Source organism: Antedon mediterranea, chromosome 2, assembly GCF_964355755.1.
Source record: "Antedon mediterranea chromosome 2, ecAntMedi1.1, whole genome shotgun sequence".
In the NCBI taxonomy this organism is placed as follows: Eukaryota; Metazoa; Echinodermata; class Crinoidea; order Comatulida; family Antedonidae; genus Antedon; species Antedon mediterranea.
The window spans coordinates 24,680,705-24,701,078 of NC_092671.1; the positions used below are offsets into that span (position 1 = coordinate 24,680,705).

General features: G+C 31.8%; 1 protein-coding gene across 1 annotated transcript; it reads right to left on the reverse strand.

Annotated features, from left to right (window-relative positions):
* Positions 1 to 1,950: 1,950 nt before the first annotated feature.
* On the reverse strand, positions 1,951 to 19,729 carry LOC140040757 (uncharacterized). The gene is made up of 7 exons (XM_072086921.1): positions 19,593 to 19,729; positions 16,852 to 16,942; positions 9,578 to 9,805; positions 5,426 to 5,620; positions 4,959 to 5,029; positions 4,601 to 4,709; positions 1,951 to 3,669 (listed from the first exon to the last, which is right to left on the reverse strand). The coding sequence occupies exons 2-7, from the start codon at positions 16,925 to 16,927 to the stop codon at positions 2,774 to 2,776; spliced, it is 1,575 nt and encodes a 524-aa protein (XP_071943022.1). The 5' UTR covers positions 16,928 to 16,942; positions 19,593 to 19,729; the 3' UTR covers positions 1,951 to 2,773.
* Between the last annotated feature and the right edge of the window lie 645 nt (positions 19,730 to 20,374).

The following is a 20,374-nucleotide window of genomic DNA, read 5'->3' on the forward strand; positions in this document are numbered from 1 at the left end:
ATACTAGTGAATCTAAGTAATGATACTTTGTACTGATAAAATGAATGAAGAAATGATCTATTTTTTTTTATGACATTGCATTTTTGCTCTATTGGATAAATGTTAATGATTAATTTACAGTATATTTATTTTTTTATTCATATTGTAAATTTTTTTGTAATGTAACTTTTTACTATATGTACTACAGTAATTTCAGACTTGTTCTGCTTTTTGTAATGTTTTTATATACCGGAATAAATAAATAAATAAATAAATAGATAAAAATAAATACAGACCCATAGCACTAGCACCAAAATCATGGAATCCAAACTTGTGATCACTGTGGAAACTAACGATTGTCAGTTTGCTTTTAAACCAGGTCATTAAATGATCTTTTTGTTGAAGTAAGTTGTTGAATACTATCAAAATCATGGTAGTTCGGTATACTTGCTTTCTGGACGCATCAAAAGCGTTCGATCGAGTAAATTATTGGACGTTATTTAAAGTTGTTATTGAAAGAGGTGTACAACATCAATCATGGGTGTTCTATTGGTGACTAAAAAGTTAATTGTCTCATTTACGCTGATGATGACATGGTTCTCAAGGCTCTTTCTGCTATTGGAGTACAAAATCTCATTAATGTTTGTGAACTTTTTGCTACGAATTGAGATATTGTATACAATACTATAAAGTCCAAGTGTATGTTATTATGTCCCGTGTATACGTCGTAAGTTACAAAAACCATACTGACCTTGCATTTGTTGACTATATAACATACTTGGGTCATGTAATTTGTACCTATATGAATGATGATAATGATATTAAGAAACAGTATCGAACTCTGTGTATCAGAGCTAATACATTATGCAGGACATTCTCCAAATGTTCCGTTAAAGTGAAATGTCAGTTATTTAAAACGTATTGTGTTAATGTATACTGTATGACTCTATGGAGTAAATTCAGTGAAGGAACTCATTTAGAGTTTGCTTTAATAACGGGTTACGTAAGCAACTGAAATTGTCTAGTTTCAATATTGCAAGCATGATGTTGTCTGTAACGAATAACGTTCCCTCATTCTATGAATACTGGAGGAACTCTATACATAGTTTTAAGAACAGAATTCATGACAGTTGCAATACTCTGATTCAAACCATAGTTAACGTACTTCTACAATCTAACCTACATCAGCTTTGGTGCAAATTGGTATTTTAGGATATTGTAGGTTGGTTTTGTGGGAACAACCCGCCATCAAGCATCAAGGACACGGGCTTTTTTCATTCGATAGCCACCATGTTACCCCGTGTCTGGGACCAGCTTCCCAGACCATTGACAGATGCTGCAGTCATATAAAGCCTATCAGCCTTCATTATGTCTTTTATGTGTAAACTGACTTTGGGGTTGGGTCAACCGGCTCAGCTACAGTGATTAAGTTCACTTAGGTTGACTCTGGTCTCCTCAATTCCAGTTTTTTTTTGTGTATAATATACTGAAATACACCGAATAAATAATGAAATGAAGTTGCTTATATTGTTAATTTTCTGGTGAAATTGTTTCTCTTTTTGTTTTTTTATTATTATTTAAAATTCCACCTTGTTGATTCACAAACGTGTTTAGTATTTAAAAACAACCTTTTTCTATAGTTTTAGCAACTTTTTTTTTTTTTTTTGTAAATTAAGATTTTAATGGGGCGGCCACTAAATTAGCCTCTCCGGGAGACTTGTCTTCAAACTTTCATAAAATAAAAAATAAATAACTATATAATACTGCATTCTCCCAGTATATATTATATACGGTAATAATACAAATCTGTATTCTCTGATATAGGCTGCGCTGTACTTCTACCAAATCATCAATCAATTATACAATGCTGTTATGTTGTAAAATTTCTAAGAATGCTCGTAATTTGTTTTATTCTACAAATTGGTATTTTGCAAATAGGTCTCACATATTCAGAATGAGTTTTTGACCGGTATTGTATCTCATTGTATCGATCGTCCCTTTTGTTATATACACTTACCAGGGTGGAGAGACGCAAACGTAAGTAAAGTGTCTAAAGCTTTGTCTACACTATCAAACTGTGATGTGGCCAAATATGTAGTGATATGCCCAAATATGGTACTGATATGACATTACCGTGTGTACATATTCGGGCACATCCAATTTTTTTGTCAAGTAAAGTCATATAATGTAGACAGAGCTTAAGGATACATTAAGCAATGCAACAGTGGATTCGAACTCACGATCAGTAGTGCTAAACCAATATGGATATTTTTTTTAAATTTATTTTCAAATTCTATGACATTGAAGTCACCTATATTTTAGTTTCATTTTGTATACTTTTAAAATTATTTTGTTATGAATCGTTCAAGACTCTTTATTACAATTCCTATAGGGACGTGAAAACTTAAATATAATGACATGTTATCATGACAACAGTAATATAGCAATAACTCATAATAAAAATATGATCTTACAAACATTAAAATACAGGTATTTATGAATAGAGATTACAAATGACATTATGGGTGTTATGGTAATTAAAATATGATAATCATATACACTGTATAGTTGACATAATTATGGTAAAATAATAAAAAGAGGGAAAAACGTTATTTTATTGATATCCTTTTAAAAAGTGTATAGCTTAATAATAACAAGCATAAATCAGAAATGTACGGTTTTTTGTTGAACTTATAATTGAATACCTTGTTCTGCTCTAGGCCTAATACTTGTAAGAATTATTTAAAAACTTTCAGTAAATGTGTATCTACAAATAGTGTCACCGGTACATTTCCTAGCGTCTACCAACTCCACTACGTCCGCCTGATGAAACTCCTCCTGACAAAACTCTCCTGTATTGTCCATTTGTTCTATATCTTCTTTGGTACACTTTTTGTCTGTTACCAGTTCGGAATATGTGTCGTTGTTGTTGTTGACGACGACTCTGTCCTGATCGAGTTCTAGGCCTATACATCATATAAAATGAAGATGATGCAAATGCAGAAGATACTTCTAATCCTCCATGCTGTGGAACTCCCATAACTTCGTTACTTCCACTGCTACTAGCTTTCACCACTACTGGAACTCTTCGACGTGGGGCTGGTGGTCTTGTTAAAATGTCAAATTCAACTTCAGATATACCTGGTTCTGTTGTGGGTGGAGGCATAGGTGTTGTGATAGGCAGTGATTCTTCCGCGGGTAGAGAGGCTTCACCGACTGCATCAAATGAATCTGGATCTGGAGGCAACTCTTGAACAGGTATAGAAGCATCACCAACAGCATCAAAGGAGTCTTCTTCTGGAGATGATTCATCTCGGAAAGGTCCCATGATATCTGCAGGAGGTCGTTCACTTCCAGCCCCAGTAACTTTAAATGTAAATTTCTCCGGCTTGACAGTAGTTAAAGCAATAGTAGTTGGTTTAATCGTCGTTACAAATGGTGTTGTGGTGGGTTTAGACATTTGTGTCGTTTTGGCTACTCTGGGCTGTGGTGGTAGAGGTGGTAAGGGCTTCCTTGGGCATTTTTTACCTTTCTCAATAACATCCACAGTTATTCCTTTTTCACAAGCCTTCTTCTTAAGAACGCATTCTGATGGATATGATTTAAAGTCGGAACCACACACTTTATCCTTTTTAGCAGGTTTTGGACATTTCTTTGGACAAGTTTCAGGTTTAGCTTCCTGCGCTTGCTCTATATCAAAAAAAATAAGACAAAGGGAAATTTTCATTTGTAATAGTCTAAAAGCATAATAAATAATCAAGTTTCAATTATAACAAGTTTTTACATATATAATGTAAAATAATAACAAGATGCAATAATGTAGCAAATACTTTAATGGACAGAAAAGATGAATCAAAGTCAATATTATTTATAAGATTAAGAAATAATTGCATTTAAATTAAATTATAATTGTATAGGCCTATTATACATTTATAATATAATAGTATTATAGTGTATACAAATATTATAAGAAAATCATAATTGTATCTGTAGGCCTATATAAAAAGAAATGTCAAACGAAAATTATATAAACATGTGTATAAACTATAACATTTGTTATGGAAATATAACATAACAACATTATGTTTGTATAAGAATATGAATGAAAACATATTAATGAAAATATTATAGATATTTTATATGTAGTTTATGTAAAAATGTAAAGAATAAATGAGGAACGCACCCACCAACAAGAAATGAAAGTTTTTAAATATTGTTAATATTATTATCTTTATGTTTTTCAGAAACATTTTCATGCAAACCAAGAATCCTAACTCGATAGTAACTTAATTCACTTTTGTGATATATGTCTCTTGTCTTGTTTTTTTATACTGTTAAAATAAAATTATAATACTATTGAACACAGGCCTTTTTGCTGATCAGCTGCTGTTCTTTGCCCTTCCAAACTCCTTAAGACCTACCTTTTAATTTACACTTTTATCATTGCACATTTACTTTTTTGATTTTCATCCTGTCTCCTTTTTTTGTTGATTGTTCATCGCTTAGGTGCTCTGCATTTTAAGCTATATTAAATTGAACCCTATTATTATTTTTTTATTATTTAAATAAAATCACAATTGTGTGTGTGCGTATGAAATTGGTTGTAAAAAAACAATCTTACCTTGAACGCATTTTCCATCATACGCCTTCGTTATTGGTGATTTAAATTTACAAGCTGCTCTGCGTAACTTGCATTCGTTGGAATACGTCATACCATTAACTCCACAAACCTGTTAGATAATTCATAAATGCACCAGTAAACGTTTTGTATAATTTGGGCGTACACCAGGTTTATATTTATTTCTTTAGGTAATTATAAACTGGATAATATTATCACTCAATTTCTCAACTTCATAAAAAAATGGTTATATATAGATCCTTTGAAGTTCGAAGTATGGTGATAATTATTATTATTTTATCAATATTTTTTTTAAATTATGTTACTTTTTAAATGTAACAAGTTGAATATATATACTAACCGCTCCACGTCTTAGGTCATCCGGACAATTTTTTTTAAGACTTTTACATGAATACGGATCCTTTTCTTTCTCTGTAATATGAAAATAATTCATATTAAGTTAAATCCTATTTTAAAGTCAGATAATGAGATAATTGCAAGTGTACTTCTGCCTCAATTGTAGACTGAGTTTCACTAATATTATTCAATTTAGTAAAGCCTAAGTTTAGTTAAAGTGCAGTTCTCAAAAGATAAACTATTTGGATAATACGAAGCTGTCGATTTGCGACGCCTAGGAACTAATTACGTCATTACACTTGCGTGTACACTGTGACGTGGTTCCTCATTTTATTTGATTCCTTGACACAGTTTTGTCTGATTGTATGTTCCAGGCGACGACGACTAACGACGACGAATATCGTCGTGTTAGTTCATAGGTCCTAGGTTGTTGCAAATCGAAAGCTTCCGAATCTGATTTGTTGAACCCACTAGCTTGCATTGCCATAACGCATGCTCCGTCTCGTAATTTCTCAATGACGACACCGGTTCGGCAGGCTGTTCGTCTCATGATGCACTCGTTTTCATAGGTCATTTGATCAGTGCCGCATACCTCCCCAATAGAAATCCGTCTAGGGCAAATGATGTTTAGAGACAAACATCTGAATATTCCACTCATAAATAAAGCTATAGAATATAAAATTAATTTCGTAAACTACAAAACATAATAACAGTTTTTTTTTTTAATCACCATTTGTTTTCGGGTCTTTTGTTCTATGGTTAAGAAAAGATCAACTAACTATTCACTGTAGGCCCTAATTTCTTTTTGACATGATAGGTTAGGTTCTCCGCAAATGAAACATTGAATGGATTATTATTATGCGGAGATAATTTGATAAGTTGATGATGATGATTGGTTGAGAATGAATTAGACCTATGTTTTACTTGTCAAAAGTTCATACAGTCGGGCAGCAAAGTGGTTGACCTCGCGAATTATTACCAAATCAAAATTTGAATTGCCGCCATCTTGGAATCGCGATAAAGCAAGTAGTGCGGAATTACAAAATGCAGCAAAAAAAATGTCAATAACATTTAAATAGCATATTCATACAATTAAATTTATATTAATAAAATTCAACTAAGGATTTTACGAAAGATAGGCTACTTAAGAAATACTGCCGAGATCGGTTCCCCCACACGGCGTAGGGTACCGCAGTGCTAAGGGGCCTAGGTAGGAAAAAATCTGATTTTACCTGTTAAACATGCTTGAACCAAGGCCATTTTAATATATATTATCCAGATTATATATCAAAACAAACTGATAAAAGGATTTGTTGATTTGCTTCTGATGAGAAAAGTGCCGGATTCATTTCGCTGACGGCGAATGAATACACGAATTTTCGCCATTTTCTAGCACTAGCCTTGGGTACCCAGACAGCTGATAACGATTATATTCGATTGTCCAGACGTCTCTGCTACTGGTGCTCAATACTACAGTATGTATTACTATGGACCTATAGGTCCATGGTATTACTGTACATATAGTTAGTACTGTATGTTTAGTTTTTGCTTTCTTAATGGCAAAATAAATATTTAATTTTTATTATTGCTTATTTTGCTTTAGCTTTATCCAAGAAGAAGTAAATATTATTATACAGTATATATATGCATATTGCAGTCAAGTTGCAACTGCCACGAATCCACTCCACTTTGGTTACTAACTAAATAATTAATAGTATAACATCATAACTAACAAACAAATTAACAAGTTAATAAATTAACCACCATTAAATAATTTTATTTACAAAAAAGTATTTTACATACAGTATAACATGTAATATCTTATTTACATCGAAGTAAAATATGCCTATCAAACTATCTTGCTCAGGCTAAAATATCAAGTTATATATGTCAATATTTGAGTTAAATCATCGCGATAATAAAATTTTTATTTTTTTTTTATTTTTAAAGACGTCTGTTACGTACATCAATTTACAAATATCAAAATAGGATTGTTTTTGCAGCACAAGATGAATCACAAGTCGGATAGTTTATTCTTAGAAACCTGAAAGAAAAAAAAAACACCAATAATGAGCTATTCATAGTTAAATAATTTTAATGTCAACTTTAGTCATCCTAAATTTTGTCGCCATGATCACTACTATACACAATACTGTATATATAAATATCATATATACGACCATCCAAATTACCTCATCCTACAACAGTCCTTCCTAGCCTAGGCTACATTATTGTCATATATTTACAAACCTCCAACAGCCACAACGTATTTTCTTTTCTTTGGCAAAGAATTTCCCGTAATATAGTCCTAAATTAATTAAATAAAAAGGTCTAGGCCTTTCTTTAAATATCCGACGATATATATCCATAATCCAGTGGATATAGATTCAACATTTTAAACATAATAATATGGCTTCACATTGATTATAATAAGTCGGCGATATGCCACTAAAAACTATAAAAACTATAAAATTATAAATAAATAAGGGAGTCAGTTTCTCTCTGTAAAAGAATAACTAAACAGAATAATAATACACAACCAAATACAGTAGAGCTAGCAAAACAGAGTTGGAGGAGCAGAGTCTTCACATATGAAGTTGGCTCCTAATACGAAGAAGAAGAAGAAGAAGAAAACTAGCCTGCGGCCCTCTCTATCCGCCTACAAATAGCACTGGGTTTCCGTCAAATGGGCTAGGCCTAGCCTAGGCCTAGATAATACTACAAGTTGGGTACATTTTTTTACAACCAAATAATCTACAATTATATTGCAATATTTACCAAACTAGCACCAAATCCAAAATAAAAAAGCTACTAATAACATATTTTGGTATATTAACTGGTTTAAAAACGGATTGCACATAGTGATTTTGAAGGATTGAAATTACTCAACCACACGGCCTGTACTAAACATACGAATCCAAGATGGAGTCTGCTTAGAATATATCCCCAGCTTTGAACGGATATTGAATCCGTCCCACAAGCTGAACCAAGCTTAAACTTTCAAAAAAGATAGATTAATAACCTAATAACCAACCACTAAGTTTTTATAAAGGTTCCGTGCTGATGAGAAAAGTGCCGGATTCCCTACGAAACCAAACAAATAAATCATGTAGCCTACCTCAACGAACACCTCCATCTGCACTTTTTTCTTCAATAAGCTCTGTCGTCCTTTCCTGGGCTATTTATACCAAAATTTTGTGGCGGGAATAATCTTCCATATTAGGAGTAACAATTTCCAAATATAGAAAGATATAATTTAACCCGGATGGTGGAAATTGCAGCAGATTTGTAAGGGTATTCCCATGCAAAATGCTTGCCGCGAAGTGAAAAGCGAACCGGAAGTCACTATAACTTGGCGATGCTCAGTGACCTGCGCAGTTAAAAAACAGCGTTTTAACGGTTAAATGAGCACTTTGCTGCTCGACTGCATACTATCACATTATCAACCAGGAGAAAGCTTTGGCAGTAATTGTTATAATACTGTAGTACATTACATTTATATTTATACTTGAAAACATCGTCGCAAAATATTATACGTAATGTGTGTGGTTATTTTTATCATTTATTGCCAAATAATGAAACGCGCTTGTTTGGCTACTCTGTATGCATAATCATAAAACTTCCTCATGATCTGTGTGAAAATACCTTCTTAACCGTGACGGGTTGTAAACAATCCATAATGCATAATGCGTACTCATGGTTTGAAATCTTTGTTTACTTTCGCTCGTGACGATTTTCCAGATGAAATGTAATCAAACTAATTTACCTGTTAATTACGTAAACTTGTTGTTTTTGGCTCAAATTTTTGACTTAAAGTGAATAACTTTAATATTACTTTGATATGGCCACTTTAAATTTAGAATATTTTGACCTTCATTTTTTTGTGTTTCAAGGGAAAATACATCTTTAAGTTTTGTGCGTACGTTATGAAACTGCGCCCTCTAAAGAAAAAAGACATATTTAGAGAATTGTACATTCCTATTTCAAATTCTTCTTCCAGACATTGCAAGGTTTTGAAATGCTGACTTCAGGGAAATAAACTGCCAATATGAAATGTTAATTGAAAATCTGTCATGTCCTTGATTCTTTTTCTTTTTTGATGTGCGTGTATATGTTTTAGTAATGTTCTGTTGATTTATATATGATATAATTCAACCTTTTACATTAATAAAAGTATTATAGTTGTCTTATTTGTTAACATTGTAAAGCTATGAGTTTACCAGTTAGTTACCAGTTAGTTACCAGTTAGTTACCAGTTAGTTACCAGTTAGTTACCAGTTAGTTACCAGTTAGTTACCAGTTAGTTACCAGTTAGTTACCAGTTAGTTACCAGTTAGTTACCAGTTAGTTACCAGTTAGTTACCAGTTAGTTACCAGTTAGTTACCAGTTAGTTACCAGTTAGTTACCAGTTAGTTACCAGTTAGTTACCAGTTAGTTACCAGTTAGTTACCAGTTAGTTACCAGTTAGTTACCAGTTAGTTACCAGTTAGTTACCAGATACCAGTTTTACAATAACAACAATAACAACCAAAATAAATGACTGATAATACTAAAGTGAAAAATGCTTGTCGGGAGTAATCGTTAAAGAAACATTAACATCTTACGGGCTTTTGAATGCTTACGTTTTAGCTCTTTCTTGGCTGTATTTGTTGCTCTTGGTTCTGGTGTAACAGGTTGCTCATCTTCCCAGTTTGACAGTTGGCACTTCCCTGCAAATTGCACATAAAGTTCTGAATTTCCTAGTTCACATGCTAGTTTAAAAAGTAGGCATTTTGAAGGATACGTTTTTCCGTCTGAACCACACACTTTCTCATAATACTTTGGTTTAGGACAAAATCCGCACCTTGTATCTATGATAAAAAAGAAAATTACATTTAAAACAGTATATTATCTATTTCTAAACATTTGTCATTCTAAACATTTTTCATGGCAATAAAGTCCTAACCGGTATCTTATTCGTTAGGCCTAATGGAATTATTATCATTCAGCCATTAATTGTAGGACATTGATTTGATAATGTAGGCCTAAGGGTCTATGTGTCTCAGAAAACAAACTTAAATAAATGTTGTACATTGTATTGTTACGGTAATTTATTATGTCTAATTATAATAACTTCTTTCAAATATACATTGATTTGTATCCTGTTCGAAATAATAAGTAATTGTAATTCTTATTCAAATCTTACTTGATTTATATTAACCAGGCCCGAGTTTAATTATGGTTTAGTAATTGTTGGCGCAACGGTGAAATAAAACAACTACTAAATGTATAAAGTAAGTATGCCATTTATTCCAAACGAATCAAGTGATGATTCTCAATAAATAGATAAAATATACAATATACAATGTTTGATAAGACAGAACAATAAAACGGTGTAGCTACATGACTAGTTGAGAAAAGAGTGTGTTAATAATTTGGTCAGTGCATGATAATATTGGGCTTTGCCCATCTCATCTGACCAATTAGGATTAAGAGAAGTAATGTGGTTTTCTGTTAGAGTCATTAACATTCTTAAAATCCATTAGCTAGAAAAGTGAAGGTAACCTGTCAATGTGAGGTTAAATAAAGAGATATATAGAGGATGTATAAATAATCAAATTAAAAGTAAATGTTGAATTGTTTAAAAGCTATGTGGTAGGTCTGCTACAATGGCCTTAATTATTACTAGGACGCCATCTTTCGTTCAGAAAATTAAGGATCTAGGCTATTATAGGCCTAAACTAAACACATAGCCTGGTCTAAGCCTGTGAACTAATTAATAATAATAATCCTAATAATAATAATAACTGTGAAATACAAATAATGTATGTTTATGAGTTGGATGGTGAGTTCATGAGTTGAACAATTTAATTCTCTATTTTTAACGTGGCGAAGTCGAGTTGAAAATAGCACTCAATTTTTCATTGAAAGAAATTCAATGAATACAAAACATTCATTATTTGTTTTATAACACATCTACTTTTATTAAAGTTATCCATCGCAAATCATTGATGAATACTAAGCCGGGAAGCTAAGTCATAAAAAAAGCAGTGCTCCAACTTTAGAAAGAGTAGAGAACAGTTATATTGAGGGCGTTTGGAATTCGAGTTGATTTCCAAACGCGATCAGTCAACAATGTCGGGAGAATCCCAAAATGTTTACAGAAAGCTGATTACGTGCATTAGAGCACATTGATTATCAGAAAAGAAGAAATTAAATTAAATTGAAAGATATTCCTTTCAGAATATTTGTATAACACCACAATTGATTGTAAACGATTTTGACATTTAAAATTGATTGATGATTTGTTCAATTACGGCAAACTTTTTTTTCGGCAGTTGAATAGAGTATGTATATAAGGACTTATATTTGAATGAAATTGTGATATTGTTTGCCCAAATACAAATGTCTGCATTTCTTATTTAATTCATTTTATATAATGTATATTATCAACTGACCGTACATAGGCCTACAAGTGTTCTTGAGTCATAGATATGCGCACCACATGTAATTTGGAAATCCGGATGATAGCAGACGTCTCAAGACTGCCAATTCCAGGTGGAATTCATTATGAATTTCTGTCTATTTTACAGGATTTCATTTTTAGCAAAAGGTTGAAATACAATTATGTTGGTAAGGGTAGTTTTGGGGATTGAATTGGTTTTACACATCAACAATTCGATATTGGTGCAATCATATTTCAGTTGATTTATAGCCACACTTATATAGAATGTTATAGTAAACCAAGTACAATTACTAATATGTTAGCTGAAGTAAACAATTGTTTAATGATTAAAATAATAATACTATTGTGCTTTATAAGCTTAGGTTGAATTTTGTAACTACTACTGTAGAGTAGCTTTTGCGTCAGGCGGTTGAGTAATTGGTCAAATGTTTGCCCTCCTCTCACGTAATTTATACTTTATAGGCCCTACTAAGTACATTGAACATTTTTAAAAAAGAGTTTGGAATCTACGACCTGAATACTAGCCTGGCGTCCATACCTTACGCTTACGCGTATGGCTAGGTGTTAGGTTGAATAAAGTATGCTTTTTAGTCGCGTGGACGCGACTCAACAGTTCACTATGTCGGTCGGTCTGTCGGTCTGTCGGTCTGTCACTATGCGTTTTATCGCTTTTCTGTACCTTTTTAACTGTTTTGATGTACATTACTTTTCATTTTTTTCTGAGAGCACGCGACTTATGGCTGTTGGCCTTGTTATTTTACGGGCACTAAGGCGTGATGAAGACATCCACCATTCTGTCAAGCGTTTTAAGCTGTCTACCCTATCGACAAACATTTATTTTATTAAATGCATACAATACAGAGCATAAAAAGAAGTAGAAGTAATCTTGTCTCAGTTGGCTCTTCAACGTGGGTAAACAAATAATAAGTACAATGTACAATGAGATATTAAGCATCAGTAATAATATATAATAAAATGAAATTCCTTTAATTACTACACGATATTTGTTGTCACATGTGTGATGGTCATAGTGTAGATAGAGCTTTAAAGAATCTAGTTTCATTCTTGTGTACTGTAATTGTTCCTCTGTTCAATCTTATCTAAACGACTTATCCTGTTAATTCCTACTAATCTTAAACAAACTTTCAAATTTGTACAATAGCATCAGGGACCGTGGTACAGTAGTAATAGCCATACAACACTATTCATTCTTATGAGACCTTGTAGAATGCAGCCAAAGTGCAACCTTACGGATCTTGTTAATGCATTAATAATTTCACTGCCTTCAGATCCTTTACCTGATTGGATTATGATATTTCATTCCATGGGTAATTCAAAACGAAAGAAACATGCATCGTCCCACCTCTCCTTCTAAACGAATTATTTAATTAAATTTGAAATTAAAACAAAATATTTGAGGAATATTTTATAATGAAGCATGCAAATTGTTTGCATTTTGCTGATATAGTCCTACATACAACGTTTTTCAGGAAAAGCAGATGTTTATTATGAATTTTAAAACGGCAATCTCCCGTGGAAGCTTGCCAGAATATCAACACTCATGGACGACGAGAAAGTGATGACTCATCGTATCGCGGAAGGGTAGAAAACGGTTTATGATCATGCAGGTTTGGCAAAAAAAAACCCTTAATTAAAGGAAGATATATCAATTTAATCAACTTAGGCCTAGTGTATTTTTAAAAATGATTTATATGCACTGATGAAAGGCTAGTGTTGGCCGAAAGCTCTGCTAACTTTTCTGGCTGTTTACTTTATCGTTTTGATTTAGCTTTTCGCTTTTTATTTTTGTATCTCCATTGAGATCCAGCCACTGATACCCACAGCATTGTCATTTTTTTCAGTAATTTGCCTTTGGATTTATATATAATGATGAGGAAATATGTGAGAAACAACAGAGATTCGAACCCGAAAATTTTGCTTGATATGCAGATGTCCTAACCAGACTACTGCGGCTTTCATTGTATTGTTCAAACTTGATTGGATAGCGACTAAAACACTTTTGGCGTGGTACGACGACGGAACAGCTTTAGTCCCTCTATTGTACGCATGCGCACCAGAGATCAAATAGATACGCCCCTCATTTTTCAGGTTTTTTTTATTCACGAAGTGATGTGATCTCCCAGAGAGATAGTTTTATATAACACCACAGTGGTGTTATGTATATTAATAATTAATATAAATATTCAATGCGCACTCAATGCGCACTCAATGCGCCTTCTGGGTGCTTGCAATATTTACAGAGGGCGTTATGTGGATTAATGCTCAAAATCGAGAAGCATTTAGGCTTAAGTACTCCAAGCAGTCGCTTTTCAAATGGTTCGTGTTCTTTATATACTTATTAGTCCCAATACAAATGTTTTTAAAGTGTTTGTAAGTCGGTGGTAACAATATTTGTTTTGGCTTAAAACCATACAACAATACTCACTCTGTTGAGAACGACTAAAGCAGCCAAAGTAAAAGCTTTATGTTGATTTTTTTTATAAGTGAGAACATCATTTTGGGTTGTTTTTTTTACGAAATTGTGATGTTTTGGGTGACAATAACAGCTGTAACTATTTTATCGGACGAAGCTACTACTGAGATTGAAAATGACGTGTTAGACCTCGAGTTGACAATTTTCAATGCGTGATAATATTTGATTTTTAACTTGCAAAATAATGATATTCTACCGCACTGGAACTTTATTTCCCAAGAGATTTCATTCACAATTCATTTCCCAGTGGAACGTGAAAAGGTAATGCCTTTGGAGGAAAAATCAATTACTTTGTCTGGGTATTTCTTGAAAAGATGACGACATTATGCTTTTAGAATCACATAACCATGAGTCAACATAAACGTCTGTCGTAAGTGGACCTACATTATAATGTAAACATCCTTCAATACTGATGTCCTTAGAAATATAATGTTATACTAAATGTTTCAAGAATGACAAATAACTGTGGCATTTTTTAATTTTTAAAATTGTACTTATTTTTAATTTGAAATCCATGGATTGGTATAATATTTAATAGTAGAAATGATATGTATATAAAACTATAATGGCAATAAATCCACACAACTGAGTTACTTTTTCATCTGTATAATTTTTCTGAAACGCTATCTAAATAAATGGTATAGGCCTACAGGTTGAATGTTTTATATATTAGGCTACAACTTATACTTACAGGATGAATTATAATTATTAATGTACAGGATAATAACTATGGAAGGATGACAAGCATAGTTTTTTGGTTTCTTTTATAAACTGCCTAAATTAATCCGATTTGTTTTTAAAATTCATGCATATTTTATTCATTTTAATTGAAAAGCCATTGCTTTTACTAGTAGGTCTTAGGCTCAGATTGTGTTTCTTTCTTACAGCTTCGAGTCCAGCAGCGGAGGTGTTAAAAATTTCAAAGCATGACCTACTTGTAACTAATTAGTTGGGCTTATGTTACTTATATCAATTTGTGGTGTATTTTCTCTGCCTAAATCAATTAAACTATTTCTCCTCTATAATACATTACTTAGAAGTGCATTTGTCAAAACACCTTTTCTCCTTTTTATACTAGGCTACACATATCAGTTACCAGCATTACGTCTAATTTAGGTTATTCGATATACAGCAAGAATGATGGCGACCACCCATTACATAATCAACATTTTATATAAAACCTATCTTAAAGATAAACATTTGTTTATTTTTAAAGATTTGCCTCTAATGACAAAACTATACTTAAATTGTTTTATAACTCTGTAATTCTCAGTGTAATACTTTTTTGTAATGTTTGTTTTTATGGTAATACAATGCAAAAAGATAAAATTAAACTTAATCGGATAGGAAATATAAGCAATTAGACTAGTAGGAGAGCACTTACCTGATGTTGAATCCTTGTATAAAGAAAATGTGTTAAAAAAAGTAAAAAGTATCATTGATGATGAAACACATCCTCTTCACAAACAATTTGCTCTCATGAATTCTGGCATAAGACTACGTGCACTTAATACCAAAACAAAACGGTTTAGGTGCTCGTTTGTACCTAATGCTATACACTTATATAACTCCAGAGTACAAAGGTAAAATGTAACCGATAATTTTTATCTAATTTTAACAATTTTTAGCCTCTTAACTTTTTGTGTGTTTTTTTGTAAATTGTATTTTATATTTTTGTATTTTGCCAGTTTTCAAATCACATTTCTGTTTTTTAAATGGACAATAAAGTATATATGACTATAATGTTGATATTTAAATGATGTTTGTTGTGTAACAATTCGGAGGTTAATACAGTATCGATTGTGATAAATAAGTTGATCATTTCAATGTTCTTCTTGATGAACATGTATGAATGTAAATTCTATAATTTATCCTACGTGATCCTATGTACATACTATTCACATTTTGATGGACTGTTTATTCCTGTTTTGATGATATACTGTAATTCTGTATAAAAATAACAGATACAAATAAATGGGGACGAGGCCATGATTTATAATACGTCAAGGGGTGATTTTGGAAGATTTTTACCGCTATTATAATAATGATATCTAGGACTAGGAAAGATAGTAATAATGATGATTATAATAATTATTCCCGAATTGTGTTCCAATTTATTCCAAGCTTTGTAAATAGTAAGATTACCATGATAATATATCGTTAGTGAATCTTTCATTTCAATTTCAAAGAATATTGACTGACGTAGTTTATGTTTGAATTAACGCATCGTTGATAGAAAATGAATAGTCATGTTCCCTACGGTTTATCTAGTTTAACACTCTTTAGTAAATCGTTGAGTTTCACTTTGCAGGATTTAAATATAAGTTATTCTTTATAATAAAGAAAATAAACATATCAGTATCCTTGTACAAAAGTGTCTATTAGATTACATATTTAAAACACGATTCCTTATGGGTGGGGGTGATAAGGGCCTCTCGGTTTAATATATTTTGTATGTCTGCTTGTTTTGTATATAATACACTATAATAACTCCTGTCCCTAGTCTCCGATTTCCTTCTATAATTATAAATAAACAGTACAAAATATATCAAAATGCATTTGCTTTATTTTCTGTTGCCATGTCGGATTTGGTAAACCGCATAGACCAAAATTAACATGAACTCTTCCGAGACGTACTTGCAGAGCGACTTGGGTCGCCCCTTGTTTTCCCATGCGAATGAGTCACATGAGTGTGGGCGGAATTAAAGTACAGTAATCGTAAACTATAGAAGTTTAAATATGTAGTATTTATAAACGAGACCAGAAATCAATTTTTTAGGAGTGTGGGCCGATTCTAGCATCTTTTTAATGATCTTTATATCGTATCTTTGTAAATTAATAGACATCAATCGAAAATGTTTTAATATTTACCAAGCTTTGCATATAGACAGAAGAAAATCACATAGTAGTAAAATTTTTCTTTATTTATCCAAAATCAAATTGTGTTCAAAAATTACCTTGGCCATTTACAGTACCCAATCCAACAACCATGATTGCTAAAAATACTGATAGTAACCAACTATCGCACGCCATCGTAATCGCTGTACTCTAAAAAAAAATATAAATAAAGACACAAGCATAAGAGATGTCATTTTTGGATTATTCATTTGAAAAAATCTGAAAACTTTTCCCTCTGTAATATTGAATATTATTCTAATTTTTAAAGAAAACATAATCGTGTGTGGGTGTGTGTTTTTAAGGAAATGTCTTGGGTTTTAGGTTTTTTTTTTTGTGAAATCAACAACAAAAATAAGAACCTTCTTATAAACTATTTTGAGAAAACAGACCAATGTTTATGAACCATTTTTTGTTCAGTTTCACTGTATATCTTAAACAGCCAGGCCGTGACTATTTTTAGTGTGTGCTTCAAAGATGAAATGTTTAATTTATTATATAATAGTTAATTCATATGTATTTATTATTACTTTATTCAGTAAGATTGATTCCGAACAACGGAAGTTTGGATGACCAAACTTAAAGCCTTGGCTTAATGCGTTATCCTCACACAATTATATTTATATTCTGTATATTCTGTTTTGTATTGCATGAAACAATAAACTTGAACTTCAAAAATCAATAACAAAAAAAGCAATATAATTTTAGTTAGGTCGCATACTATTTTTCTATAAACCTGTATAAGCATGGATCCATATAGGTTCATGGTATAAATTTTTTTTAACATTATCGTATGTGTTCTTTTTGTTCCCCTCCCCCTCTCTCTAACATAACAAAATCTACTGAAGAATATACATTTCTTACTATAAATATTGTGTTCTTTACAGCAACAACAATACAGTTCAATGAAAGCGTTACTCATAGTGTAATAATGCATTTTAGGTTTAAAGACAGACATTGTCAAGTTGTCAAATCAGACAAGCAGTATAGTTCCAGTTCAAACAGAAGATCTGTCTGGATAAATTCCAAAAAGCCTGTTTTGCATTAGTGTTGTCATTCATTATTATGCGGTTTGTTTGTAGTTAGCCATTGTATCTTCTTCGCGTTAACGTCACTTAATTTCATAAAACATATTTTAATAGATTTAAATAAGGCATTTAGTAGGTATAAATGTTTTTTATTATTTTAAAGTTAGCCTAATGTATTCACACTGGAGGAATTATAATTCCATTTACTATTTTGTATTATTTAAAATTAGGCCTATAATCATTTCGTATCTAGAGCTAATTTATTATTAATATTTTGTGGATTTGAAATATTATTATTCTTTCTTTTTTAATAGAATGAGACTATAGGCCTTCTATGGAGACAGATAGATCTTTTAAAAACTCATCATCAACTGTCCAAAAATCGTTGACCTGTATAAGTCGATTTCCTTTTAATAAATTATGAATTCGAATGATGACGACATAGAGAGACTTATAAATTAATTTAGATGTGTATCTGTCGACAGTTGTCCTAACAGATCAGCAGAAACAAAAAATACCACAGTATTACGGTGGGCTGTCGACACTAACGGAATAGAAATCGTGTCTGCGCGTGGTGTTCCTAGCCAACTGACCCACGCTGTTTGCGCAACTAAATATGGACATGAGATAGCTTTCACTTCTTTTTCATAAATGGTCCAAATGTCGCAATTTATTTTTACTTTATTTTTTACCAGCTGTGACTGGTTTATTCTAATAATGTATACATGCAACAAATCAACACTGAGTGCGCACGGGTTATCTCTTATAACGTATTAGTAACAGAATGAATCAATACTGAGTGCGCACGGGTTATCTCTTATAACGTATTAGTAACAGAATGATTATCATTTTTATGTGCATATATTAAAAAAAAGTATTTATAAGAAAACATATTAAAGAGGAATTAAGTAACTGAAAAAGGAAAGAATTGTCGTACGCATTTTTCCAAAAAGAATATTAAAAAATCGAGCATTTTAAACACTGTGTACACTAAGATTAATATCTCTTTATAGTGATTGGTAACATAAAATTTGAAAAACAAAATTGTTTAAAGAAGCATTTAAGAAGAAAGAAATTTAAAAATAGCAGTTCTAATATTTCGTCCCATTTTTCCGAGAGAAAAATACCATATTTATATTTTCCAACATAATTTTACAGGCCTCGTACGTCATGAATCGAAAATGGTCATGGTTATTAATTCGTTAAAAAAACAACATTGAACCTTCCTAAAGGTGTTTAGTTGTTCACACTTTTCCGTGTTATTATAATTCGTAAATAAACCTCTGCACAACAGCTGTTAACACCTTGTAGATTGTGTTCAGTATCAGTATTTTTTCATGATTTCAAAATAAGAACAATTTTAACAATTTTTGATATGGGTGACCATAAAGGGCACACTCGTTTTTCGTTCGGTCACCGATGGTGCTGAAACATTAGACAACATGAAGACAAAAGGTGTAATACAATTAGGCCTTATGTCAACACTCTTGTTGGCAACCCGTTGAAGTAAATAATATTTTACATACATGGTAAAATTAGATGATGTTTCCTTTTATATGAATTTAATATAAGTATTGTTATATTACTTCTTTAAATAAAGTTAACATAAAGATTACATATATTTACTGGTACATAGTAACAATTGGAGTGCCTTCTTTTTGGGTAAACTTAAATTTAAATGTTATTAAAATACTGTATCTATACTTTTGCTATTATAATATCAATGATACGTAAAGAAAACTCGAAAAAGAAATTAAAACATTTTAAAAACTTACCGCACAATCTAACTTGAATCCCTACTTCTATTTCCCTCGTCTTTGCAGTAAGCTTTTAGAATAAAATTTTCCAAAATATAAATACAGGATTATATATATTTGAAAATCTTGATTGCAGTTTACAACTTATTTAACAGTCAAACACATATAATCAAATGACCAAGCTCACACAGCAAATAGAAAGTTTAATTTTGTATCCTGTACATGCGCAGTTCATAAATGAAATTATGTTATTTTGAGTTGAAGCAAGTTTATCATCCACGATCAATTGCATATTTCATAGGCCTAGCCTATCATTCTGGTGAATCTCTGGTTTCTCCAACTCTTCCCCACCCCATCTCACTCTCCCATCACACACACACACATTTATTTGTGGTCGTTATAGGCTCGATCATGTTTTTATATGTCGGGCGTACATGGTATTATTAATTGAAGTTTACTCTTAATTAGTTTATGCGGTGGCCTATTATAATACGTATTTGGTTTACTGATTAAAATTATTCAAATATAGGCCTACAGGGGAAATAAATATGATATGATTGCAAAATGACGTCTTCTTTCTTTATTTTGATTTCGAACATTCAATTTCTTTCATGTGGTTTTTTTCTAAATTTGTTGGAAATAAGAAGGAATTCTGAAGAAAAGGTCTTTTTTATGTTCAGATCAGTTATAGGCTATCCATTATTATCAGGAAAGAAATTTTTTTATCTATTCTTAAAGTAAAGACAGCCGATAGAGGGCCAAAATCACATATGGATGCACGATATTTTTCGGCGTTCTAA

Coding starts and splice junctions, on each gene's coding strand:
- LOC140040757 (XM_072086921.1), bottom strand. CDS start 16,927: ATGGCGTGCGATAGTTGGTTACTATCAGTATTTTTAGCAATCATGGTT. Junction 5,621..9,577: donor AGCCAAGAAAGAGCTAAAAC/GTAAGCATTCAA, acceptor TATATTCTATAG/CTTTATTTATGAGTGGAATA. Junction 3,670..4,600: donor TGATGGAAAATGCGTTCAAG/GTAAGATTGTTT, acceptor TTTTTGATATAG/AGCAAGCGCAGGAAGCTAAA.